We start from the raw sequence: 11,786 nt of genomic DNA, 5'->3' as shown, positions 1-11,786 counted from the left end.
AAGTCGTTCATCTCTGTCCATTCGTACCCGTCAATTGAGTCTCACTGCTCAACGCGTCCCCACCAAGAGTCCTGACCGCCCTCATGGCCACAAATGGCGTGCACCACCCAGCGATTATCGAATCGGCAGACACAGACAAACTTCCACCTGCGCCCGCCGATCCTCAGAATATCAAGGCATTCCATGATCTCGATCTAAATACGCTCTCTCCTTCAACACAAGCCGTCCACGCAGATGACCCGCTTAACATCCTCGATGATGTCGCTCCTGCAATCCATGTGAGCACCACTTTCCGTTACGACAATGACCCAGACCGTCTCTTTCCGACGCATGAGCGCGATGCCTCGACGCATGACTCAAGTAAACACGTCTATTCGCGACACACAACTCACAGCACCACCCGACTGGAAGCCATCTTGAGCGTCCTGCTCAAAAATCCAAGTCTGACATATTCATCTGGCTTAGCCGCCTTCAATGCCTTGATAACATTCTTGAATCCTAAGCGCGTCTTCATCACCGCAGGTTATCACGGTTGCCATGGAGTGCTGAAGCTGCATGAAAGACTATCGGGGCTCAAAGTCTTGCCATTGGATGGCAATCCCGAAGAAATTCAGAAGGGTGATCTGGTACACCTCGAGACCCCTATCAACCCAACAGGACTTGCCTTCAACATTCAGCATTATGCCGACATTGCACATTCGAAAGGGGCATACCTCAGTGTCGATGCCACCTTCGGTCCTCCTCCGCTGCAAGATCCTTTCAAACACGGTGCAGATGTTGTCATGCATTCTGGGACCAAGTACTTTGGCGGACATTCAGATTTACTTTGTGGAGTTCTGGCAGTGAAAGAGAAGGCTTGGATACCGCAAATGGTGACTGATCGCATGTTCTTGGGATCCGTGATGGGAGGCTTGGAAGGCTGGTTGGGAGTAAGAAGTTTGCGCACACTTGAACTTCGAGTCACAAGACAGAGTGAAAGTGCCCGAAGGATAGTAGATGCTTTGGATGGAGCCTTGACAGGTCATACGGTCGGTACAGGACTATCACAATCGGATGCCGATATTATTCGATCGGTCCTCAAGAAAGTCTATCATGCCAGCCTGCAGACTCAAGACTACAAGACTTGGCTTAAGAAGCAGATGCCTAATGGTTATGGACCAGTTTTCTCAATCACCATGAAGACTCCAGATCTTGCCAGGAGATTACCGAGCAAGTTGAACTTGTTTCATCATGCCACCAGCTTAGGTGGCGTTGAAAGTCTGATTGAGTGGCGTACCATGACCGACGAGACCGTTGACAAGGATCTTTTGCGGATAAGCATTGGTATTGAGGATGACAAGGATTTGCTCGACGACCTCATACAGGCTTTCAAAGAATTGGCTGCAGACACCTCTGAGTCGAAATAGATAAACCGCAGATTATGCTGCGGCATGGATAGATAATGTTCACCTCCATCGTGATGGTCGCTGATCGTGCGGACTAGCTTCAGAGCTCACAGCACTTTGAGGCGTGGCATTCCCTTCTCCCGAGGGTTCTGATGTGAGTCCAGCTTGGTGTTTTCGGAACCTGTTTTCTTCTTCTTGGAAGTGCTGACGCAGATCGCCGCTTGAGCGTTCCTTCTTCAACTCCGGGGGCTCTGGTATCTCGATGACCGCGGGTGGCGGATGAACGGGTCGAAGAGGCTTGGGTGCAAGTATTTCTGGAGATGCAGGCGAGGCTGTTGAGCTTGCCGGCGAGTGATTGTTACTGCCACCCCATAACTTCAAGGACATCTCAAACTCTTGATCTAGATTCGATCTACCGATTGGAGTGCTTGGTGATAGCCCCGTCTGTATCCGCTGCAAAGCTCGTGGCTTCAAGACATCTGGTGGTTCCGGTCGAGGACCGTGGTTAGGCAGACCTGACGCGCCATTGGGAGGTTGATAAGGTAGTCTGTTTGGTGTATACACTGGATCGTTGGGTTGAGCTTGGTTTCGCATTGGGGATACCGATCGTGCTCTAGCTCTCGCCTTTGAGATCTCAACAGTCGGCGCAGGCGCAGCGTCACCGCCTATACCAATAATGACCGGAGGAGCCTCTATGAAGGTCACACTGAGACCTCTTGATCTTCGCTTCCCTTTGGCCAGGGAACTGGAAGACTGGCTGCGATTTTGGTATTCGGGACGTAGGAAGTCATTGATAGAATTATTATCAGGGCCAGAGTGGTCAACATTTTGAGCGCCGGGGTATCTTTGGGAGTTGGAAACATCGATGCGTGGAACGTTGAGCCTTCGAGGGGACTGTTTGGTTGGTGTGAATGAGGCCGAGTCGGAAGTGGAGGGTCTCGGTGAGTTGGAATTGGTGGGAGGGGGGTGATGAGGAAGTGCGTCCTCTCTAAAGGATGTTGCAGCATTCAGACTAGAGACCGAGGGTCGACCGGCAGCGAGGAAGTCATCGACATCTTCACTTAGAATATGTTCTTCTTCAGTCCTGTCTCCATGCTTTTTGAACTTGCTCTTGGTGCGGGCGAGGGCCCCCTTGAATCGATCTCGTCGAGAGGCTTTGTGAGGAGTGTCTTGAGCGGCGTCATCGGCCTTGTCGTCCTCTTCCATCGTCTTGATCACACCATGCCGTAGGGAGCATGGTCAGATGGAGAGGAAGGCTCGAAGGTGTGGAGGACGAGGAAGTAGGTTGTCACAAGCCAGCTAGGGCTGAAACGAGTGGATCAGGCTGGTGGAGAGGGTAACGAATATCTAGTACGAAGAAGGAGACGGCAATACCAACGATGGTTGCAGCTGGCGATTGGAATGTGTCTGCGTTGGGCTTTGCTTGGCCGAGTATTCAGAGCATGGACTTTGGATGTCGAACACGCTCAAGTGCCATTGCTAGTGCCGCTGCCACGAAGGGGAGGGGCTGAAAAGCCAAGTGGAAGACGTTTACTAGGGAAGCCGCAATGCTGATGACTAAACTCAGAATGGACGAGCTGCGGACCGAAAGTGCATGAGAGAACTGTTCGAGAGAGAGGAGCTGAGATTCAACTTGCGTGCCAAAGAGGGACGAGGGTTGAAGAATGAACCCCACGGACCCGAGTTCCTGACCACCTATTCGCAGGGATGTACTCGTAGTTAAGCACCCACTAGTAAGGTAACTAGCATCTCCGACTCAGCAGGAGAAATCAGTAATTATCAATATCACTGCAGATATTTGTAGATGCCGGCCTGATCTCACATGGGAACACGAAGATGGGAAGCCTCAGCTCTCAATGGGAGGTTCACTTGAAAGTTGAACCTAAATCGCGACACCCTCGGACGTGTGTCACTTAAAACGGCAACCTCCACTACTCTTTGAGGCAAGCTCACTCACGTGCAAGGAAGGTGACACGTGATCTGCCAGTCTCTGTCTCCTGCTCCACAGTAGCATCAATTTCTAATTACTCGCTCCAGCCTCGGCTCATCTCAACCTCGATCAAGGCAAAGGTCATATATTAGCTAAGCCTATCGGGGTCCAAGAGACTTCTGAAATCTTTGAAACAAAAAGTTATTTCATGATTCTCATTGGTTTTTTGGTGAAGTGAAGGCAAAATCCATTGTGATTCTCAATCCTCAGACTGTGTGTTCCTTGCACTCTATTTAAATCCAGACCACCAAATTATTGACCTTCACAACCGACCTCAATATCCATACCGAGGTACATCTCTGCGGCTCATCAACCGACGACTACTAGTATCAATCAAAGCATGGCAGAAAACAGACCCCAACCACATTTCTACCAACGCCTGGACATCGAGCATCTGCCGATAAAAGAAAAAGTCCTTACTCTGCAGGCATTCATCTCGAAGGATCCCGAGTATGAGGGCTTCGACACGCTGGCGCTTGAAGGCGGCCTCACTCTGCTCGAAGCCGAGCCCAACCGAACCGTCTGGGAGATGCCCGTCACGCCTCGCCTATGCAACAAGTCCGGCAATCTCCACGGCGGCGCCGCTGCCACGATCATGGACAACTTGACCTCGACGGCGTTGGTCACAATCTCAAAGCCTGGTTTCCTCGATGCCGGCCACGTCAGTCGCACCATCAACATGACATATCTGCGGCCGGTGCCAAAAGGCTCCACTGCTCGCATCGAATGCCATGTCCAAGCCGCAGGGAGAAACACTGCCAATATCGTGGGCAAGTTGTATGTGAATGAAAAACTGGCTGTCATCTGTGTTCACGACAAGGCTGTTTTCAAGAGCGTTTCAAAACTGTGAAGGGGTGGATTAAGGGTTTTCAGATCACCGTGGCGAGTAATCCTTCTAGAGGTTTCTTTCAACGGGACAACTGCGGCGGAGATAGATCCTGGAGCCCGCAAATTTTGCAATGGCTCATCTCTCTTGCATTCATTAGACATAGAATACATATACTAAGAGACAGTCGGTCAAATTAGAACGATACCCCAATGGGATGTACAGACTCGACCAGCTCAACCACTCTACACGGCTCAAAATCTAGGGCCAACGAATGACAGCACTTGTGCACCTACAGTCACATCACAAAACAGATCTCATAGTCATAGGGAGTTTTCATAATCATTTCTATTTGATTTCTTTCTAAGCACAAGCCATTTTCTATTGACTGGTTATCTCAACCTCGGTCATGTTTGTCTGCCATCATCCATACCATCACTGGATGTTGCCATTGCTCGCGCATCCGACTTCACAAAACATGGCCAGTGAATATCATTTCATCTCCATGGTTCTGGTTCAGGGGCAGCCTCGGCGTTGTTGTCCATGGTAGGGGTCGAGGGATTGGTTGGTTCAGAGTCATCCATCTCATCGTACTAGAACATTCCGTTGCTGCGAGTGAATAGTACCACAATTGCCAGTTTGTCTGTGTGACGAGGATTTTGCCGCCGATAAACTCGAATTCCAGTGGGAAGGTCCTTGTGGATGCGAGATCTGCGGCAAGAAACCCTGTTTCAGGCGAGAGTTCAGAAGCTCTGGGTCAATGGGAGTCGACGTGAGGGTCTCCGGGTTCGGAAAGGCATCGTCCAGAATCTCTGGATCAATGGGAATCGACATGAATATCTCCGAGATTACCAGGGGTTCGTATCTCTTATTGGGCACATAGTAGATGTCTTCGATGAGACGTATGTGATGTAGATGTGGGAATTTATCGTCACCCATTCTGCACCATGCTCGAAGTACTGGTGCACCGCGGCAAGCACTGCACGCCGGATTCTGGTTGGTGAACGGCAGCTGCTGTGTTGCGGTCAGCCAGCTGTTGGACCAGAGACTCCTCTTGCAGGTTTTTATCAAACTCATGGGAGCAGTGAACGCCAGGCGCCGGGCAGCGTTGCCAGTAACCACTAAGGGCGTACTTTTGTGTGATTTATATATAGCGAGTCAAGCGCTATGCTGTGTAATGATAGGAGGTCATGGTATTGGTAAGAGTATTGGTGTTGCTTGGTGCGCTTCCATTGCTCCAGCAAGGGGGTGTCATCTCGCAACTCGTAATCTGCATTATCCACTCCGCCTTCTCGGATGTTTTTTGTCCTTTTCTCACCCTCTAATGGCATGGCTGCATCTACCGCAGCAGTAAGCCATTACCAAGGTAAGATCAATCATTAGGTCTGGTAGTGGTGAAGCTTGTGGCATTCTGAGAGATTGTGTGGTTGTGTATGAGGCCTCAACTGCCATTAGCGTGGCTGACTATGAGAATGTCGGCTGGCTCTGCCGGTCCTGCTGTAGTAGGAGCTGCTGTAGCTACTGGTGCTACTGCTGGTGCAATAGCAGCTGCAATAGCAGCGGCACCGGCAAGTCTTCTCACCCACTAAGCAAGTCGAACGTGGCTGAGTGTCCCAGAAGAAGCGGGATTGGCACCAGGTCGAAACACTTCGAAGCGGTCCCACACTCCTGAGATACGACGCCTAGTGTTGCTGCTGTGGTTGCTGTTTGAACCGTCTACACCGTCGGTGGTGGGGCGGCAGTGGCAGCAGCAACTTTCCTCCTTCTCTCCCTCCACATGTCTACAAGTAGACTCCTGACGCGACTTGAGACTGCGCGCTCCAATAAGATGAGGTAGATGGTTACCTATATTTATACGGCGAAATGGTGAACCCGCGCAATGCGAGATCGATTGTGCCAGACATGATGACGAATGTCTGGTTTCAGAGTGGGACGAGCTGGTTGGGACAGTTGTCTTGCCCAACAGCTCTTGCCGACAGTCGATCTGCCATGACGTTACCCAAGAAGTGCTGATGTTCACTTGATGATCTTGGGCGTCCGTTCTGGCCGTGGTTGCTTCATTTGTCATGTGGCGAGATTTCAGATCGGTCATCCATGGCTATCTCATTGATTAGTCTTTGATTGAGTTGAGCACATAGACAAGGACATGATTGACTTACTGGATGACTTTTGAGCTGTTCCAGTCCTTCTGGTCAAAGGATTCGCGCGGTGAACGAGAAGGGAAAATTGGAAACTCGAGGAGAGACGGCGCGAGATATATATAGGGGGGATGTTTGGAAAACTTCCCGTATAGACTCACCTTTCACGGCCTCGGACACTTCATATTCACGGCGAGGCAGTTCGACAGCACGTTAGCGTGATCTGCCTGCACGTTGGTGACAATAGGTCGGCTATTGATGGCTTTGTGAAAGAACTCTTGGAACCTCTATGAGACTCGAACAATGACTAGCGTCGGTGGAAAAACCAAACTCCGAACAATGAACACGGTCGACATCTCTTGTGCTTACAGATGGCTGCATCCGTCGTGATCACTGATATGGGTGTCTCTGTCCTTCAACGGATCTATGCCATCCACGAGATTTGAGGGGTAGGAGCCTCATCGTGCATCCCAGTCAAGGGGCTGCGGTCAAGAATGAGTCTGATGGTGGCAGTTTTCCCCGCACGCTACTGTGTCGGCGGAATAACCCCAGAAATTTGATAGAGGATCCCCTAAAGCTTAGCCTATGCGCTTTTCCCAAATCCCACCGCAATGGACTCGACAGGCCGAGGCCACGGTTACCCATTGCAGCAAGTCGATCAGCAGGATAAGCTTCTCTTTGATCAAGCTCAAGAGAAACCTGTGATAATGACAATTGCCGAACGAAGCCTACCCCAAACTATTCGTAGACCTCGGAAATGTCCTGCCAGCCACCGCAGATACTGCGACCACTGACATTGTGATCAGTAGAACATATTCGACGTATTGGTTAGTATCCGAGCACTCACTGGAGACTTGACACAATTTCGGCAGTGGGAAGATCTGTCAGCCTAAGAAACGAGATCAACTGCCGGGATTGATGAGTACATGACTATTTCCCCACTGAGTCGTCTTCTGATCAATCTCGGTCTCGCGATTTGTGATGCGGATATAACCCACCATGTTGCATGCAGCCGGTGTGTGATCTACTCCTTACACACAAGTCTTCGTTAAATACTTTGAGATAACCTCCTGGTCCGTGACTGCCTGTGTTCAGAGTCTTACAAACACAATATGGCATCTGAGAAGGAACCAGCCCCGATCCAGTCAGAGGCAATTGAGAATGCTCCACATGTTCCAGACCGTCATCGAGGGGCAGAGTTTGAGGCTCCTATGCAACATGTTCAAGAGCTCAACGAGGCTGAACACATCAACTTGAGCTGGCGATCATGGCTCGTCGTCTTTGTGACGTGTTTTGCTATCATGGCCCAGGTTTTTGTCGTGGTGGCTGCTGGCTCTGTTATTGCATTCATCATTCGAGATCTTGGTGACGGTGCTATTGCTGGCTGGATTATTCGTTGGTATCCAGTAACGTTTCCCGTGGTCAACCGCTGATATATCCGCTCCAGAGGGCCCATTGCTCATGCAAAGCGTCCTTTCCCCCATAGTGGGAAGGCTTAGCGATGTGCTCGATCGAAAATGGCTTGCTTCAATCCCTCCACTGATCGCGTTTGCTGGCGCTGTAATTTCGGCCAAGGCAACGTCAATGTCCATGTTGATTGGAGGTGGAATTTTGATTGGCGTGACCCTGAGCACCATATCCATCGTTCAAGCTATCCCTAGTGAGGTTCTGCCACTTAAGTATCGAGCTCTCGCAAACGGTTTTGCGTTTATGGGAGGTGCTATTGGCGGACTGTAAGTCAATTGTGTTGACATGTAGATCTATGGCTGACCCAAAATAGTGTTGGTGGACTTGGATCGGGCGGCGTAACCAACGCCAGTCCGTCAGGTTGGCGGGATATTTTCTGGATTCAAGCAGCGTTCCACATGGCAACCTTTCTTGGGTTGGTTTTCTTCTACCATCCCGCAAGACGTTCCGATTATGGTAAGCTGTCTCTGAAAGAGATCATTTGGGCCTGCGATCCAATAGGGTCGTCCCTGTTTATCGTTGCGACGACACTTCTTCTGTTGGCCCTGGACTGGGCTGGTGGTGCATATGAGTGGTCAGACGCACATGTGGCCGCTCCGCTTGGTATCGGATTTGGATTCTTGGTATTATTCTGCGCTTATGGTGAGTTCAAAATTCCATTAACCAGGGGTGTGATTGTGCCTCCTCTGACTTGAGAACCTGCAGAATGGAAAGGGAGGTCCGATGGTCTGGTGGCGCATGTCTTTTTCAAAGGCTCGCCAAACTTCGCACTCTCAGTGTTCGCTTTCGCTGTCGAAGGCTGGCTGTTCTATTCCGCCGTTAACTCGGTCACGCCCCAAATTGTGCTCAATCTTGGATTTGAGAATAATGCTTGGAGTATTTCTATTCGACAATTATCCTTCAACCTCGTTACTCTGACCGCATCAATACCAATAACGTAGGTATTGGAGGTTCCTACTCAAGGTCCCGTGGCTGACAAGACCCGATCAGGCTCTATGCGACCAAGTATAAAGATCTAAAATCGCCGCTGATTGTGACATTTTTCATCTTTTTGGTTGTGTAAGTGAATTCAGCAAGTCCAAGGCTCGTCAAAGTCCTAACACAAATCATTAGTACAATCTGCTATTCAGTTATAACACCAAACATGGATAATGCACAGATTGGATTCAACGTTCTCTCTGGCTTGGGGCAATGCGGTCCATTGACCTTGATAGTGGCCCTGGTACAGTTCACTGCACCACATGCGTTCTTATCAACTGCGACCGGACTTGGGTTCTCGGCTCGTGCAATTGGAGGTGCCTTTGGCTCAGCAGTAAGTACACTCTATTAATTCTTGAATGGTAAATAGCGAGTCTGATGCATAATGTAGGTGTTGGATGCAATTATCAACGGAAAACTCAAGTCATATCCTACAGAGGTTGGTAATGCAGCGGTAGCAGCAGGCCTTCCAAAGTCATCTGTTCCGGAGTTGTTGAAGGCACTTGCCACTGGGGTTGGTTTATCTGATGTGGCAGGGTTGACCCCTTCAATTCAGGCGAAAACACTGGATGCAAGTCATTGGGCATATGCACATGCATACAGATTGGCATGGGCAAGTATCATCCCATTCGTGGTGCTGGCATTGGTAGCAGTGTTTTTCTTGAAGGGAGTGAAGGAGTTGATGACTGAGAAGGTCGAAGCAACTGTCGAGCACGTCGAGCCGAAAGAGCCAGGAAAGGCATGACAAGGTTTAGTTACTGGTTGCTGAGATCGGCCCTTTGATCCGGCCTTGAACAACGGACACCGAACACTCCGGACAGAGCAAGAGGTTTAGATGGAGATGCGTTGTAAGTTGTGCGGAAGCAGGCACTTTATCCATATCGATGGATATTATCAGTACTCGGGCAACTGTAGCCGCGCTATGTCACACATGTGAACGAAAGTGTGTGCGATATACCTCCAAACTCCATATTGCTATTCTTTGTAGTCGTGATTTCCTCTTCCTACACGTCTGAGCATTGGTTCTGAACCCGTATTCCGCAATTCTCAAGTCTAGGACATACTTGTCTTCCGTACGAGAGAGTGACAGATTCCAAGAATGATTCTGCCTGCCAAGTAGTATGCCGAGAATCGTGGCTTTTTAGCAATTGAAACATGTGAAAGGGTCCATGGATTTGAAGGATTTCGAAAAATCCTAGCTGTTTCGAAAGTGTGCTTTGACCAATGGATGTAACATGCGAACCTTTGTCTACCTGAATTCGTTGCTTATCTGAAAACTGTGTGACGCTCCGATAAGCTCATACCAACGCTCTCGCAAGGCAAAGCTTCAGAATGCTCCTGATGGTGATGGTTTATCTTTTGAGAACAATCAAGGAAAGCCTTGATGGTCGGCCAAGAGATTACCCGAGGTTGAGGGTTCATTCCGGGTTGATGCTATTGGCTGGCAATGGACCGCGACGGTGATTGAGCCTCACAGACTCGGTTGCAATTTAATTTCCCATTCTCCATCCACAAACTCCACCAACCACTTCTTGAGGCCACTCCTGTTTCTGCTTCTTCTCCGTATCGAGCCTTGACTCCTGTCATGCCAATCAATAGTCCGACTTTAATCCTTCCACATTTCCCCTTCCCACTTCCACATTGCTTGATCTCAGAGCCGGGTGGAGTGGTGGTCTTGGTTCAGGGATCCACTATCGTGATTGGCGGCGTCCAAGATTGTTTACCGGAACGCCGACCGTTTCCAAACGGCAACCATCGCATCGTGCCGCTGGAAATCTTCGACGGCCATGGCCAGAAGTCCATACGAGGTAGGGCTGTCCATGAACACGCGACACGCTAGAGGGTGAATCTCACATGTGAAGCTCCAATTGATTATTCAACTCAAGGAAAACAATGGGTTTCCGGAAATCTGCACGCTCAGTCGTTGGAAATTGTGCCAATACTCCCCTAAATCTAGCCCTGTGAGCCGATTCTCAAGATTTGTATACTGGACTTCGTTCTTTCCTGCTCTTCGAATTCTTCTCTGCTGTCAGCTTAGACATGCAGGAATAGACTACAGCTTGATGCTACTGTTCCATTTCTTCTGTTTTCGTTGAGCTTTGCGACTTTGCTTTCAGATCTGCTGCACTCACTCGTTCGTGCCTCAGTATCGTCCACTCTTTCAGTTATTTGCATTTCAAATTGCCGACATCTGTTCCTTGCCAGTTCGAAACACTTTCAACTTCGAGTTCAAGATCTCCACTAGCCTCTGCGGAGAAATCGATCAAGCATTCAGCACACTCATACAGATTCACCTTCACCATTAGGTATCGACCACAAGCCAATATCATCAACGATCAAGCTTCGCAAAAATGGCTGTCGTTCGTGACCCAGCCTTTTGGAAGCGCTTTTCCACGGCCGTACATCTAGATGAAGAGAAAGGGAATATCTCGGATTCTCGGTCAACATCCTCGTCGGATCCCAAAGGAGGAGTGAAGCATAGGTGAGCGATTTGCTTTCGGTCTCGATATGCAGGTTCTGACGGGTCACTTTCAAGCGATACATGGCTGGCAAGAGCTCAAAAGAAACAACGACGAACTCGGATTGTTGGCTGGATTATTACTTTTGGCTTTATGATCATCATTGCGGCAATCGTTTTAATCATTCTATGGTTCCTCAAAGTCGGACCCTTCAAGGGATTGTCAGACTGACATTTGCGATATCCCGCAAGACATTGAGGATGGCTCTTTCCCATCAATTCTGACGGCCTTCTTACACCAAGTTGAATCGCTGGCAATTCGAACTGTAGGAGAGAAGCCCATCTCATGCTATTCCCAGTATCAGACAGGCCCAATTCCCTACCACCCATCCATACCATTATGGAGCAGCGCCTAGCACACTCCAAAAACGGCCTCAGCCACCCTCGGGCACCCTCCGTCCTTCTCTCGACTTGCCACCACCAAATTCACCTCGACAATATCAGGCAAGCAACACCAACATCACCCGATAAGGCCTTTCTATCA

At 49.6% G+C, this 11,786-nt stretch overlaps 4 protein-coding genes across 4 annotated transcripts; 3 read left to right on the top strand and 1 right to left on the bottom strand.

Moving 5' to 3' along the window:
• Positions 1-83: 83 nt before the first annotated feature.
• LTR84_013131 (uncharacterized protein) lies at positions 84-1,406 on the top strand (the record flags this gene model as incomplete). The annotated part of the gene is made up of 1 exon (XM_064856636.1): positions 84-1,406. The coding sequence occupies one exon, from the start codon at positions 84-86 to the stop codon at positions 1,404-1,406; it is 1,323 nt and encodes a 440-aa protein (XP_064707812.1).
• Positions 1,407-1,445: 39 nt separating this feature from the next.
• Positions 1,446-2,591, bottom strand: LTR84_013130 (uncharacterized protein; the record flags this gene model as incomplete). The annotated part of the gene is made up of 1 exon (XM_064856635.1): positions 1,446-2,591. The coding sequence occupies one exon, from the start codon at positions 2,589-2,591 to the stop codon at positions 1,446-1,448; it is 1,146 nt and encodes a 381-aa protein (XP_064707811.1).
• Positions 2,592-3,715: 1,124 nt separating this feature from the next.
• LTR84_013129 (uncharacterized protein) lies at positions 3,716-4,225 on the top strand (the record flags this gene model as incomplete). Its single annotated transcript, XM_064856634.1, has 1 exon — positions 3,716-4,225. One exon carries the CDS (start codon positions 3,716-3,718, stop codon positions 4,223-4,225), a length of 510 nt encoding a protein of 169 aa, XP_064707810.1.
• Positions 4,226-7,451: 3,226 nt separating this feature from the next.
• Positions 7,452-9,529, top strand: LTR84_013128 (uncharacterized protein; the record flags this gene model as incomplete). The annotated part of the gene is made up of 7 exons (XM_064856633.1): positions 7,452-7,734; positions 7,787-8,072; positions 8,120-8,448; positions 8,512-8,743; positions 8,797-8,865; positions 8,920-9,118; positions 9,176-9,529. The coding sequence occupies 7 exons, from the start codon at positions 7,452-7,454 to the stop codon at positions 9,527-9,529; spliced, it is 1,752 nt and encodes a 583-aa protein (XP_064707809.1).
• Between the last annotated feature and the right edge of the window lie 2,257 nt (positions 9,530-11,786).

Source organism: Exophiala bonariae (assembly GCF_035927105.1).
Source record: "Exophiala bonariae strain CCFEE 5792 chromosome Unknown scaffold_9, whole genome shotgun sequence".
Taxonomy (NCBI): Eukaryota; Fungi; Ascomycota; class Eurotiomycetes; order Chaetothyriales; family Herpotrichiellaceae; genus Exophiala; species Exophiala bonariae.
The sequence above is the reverse complement of the archived record's forward strand: the minus strand, read 5'-3'. Positions and strand labels throughout refer to the sequence as shown.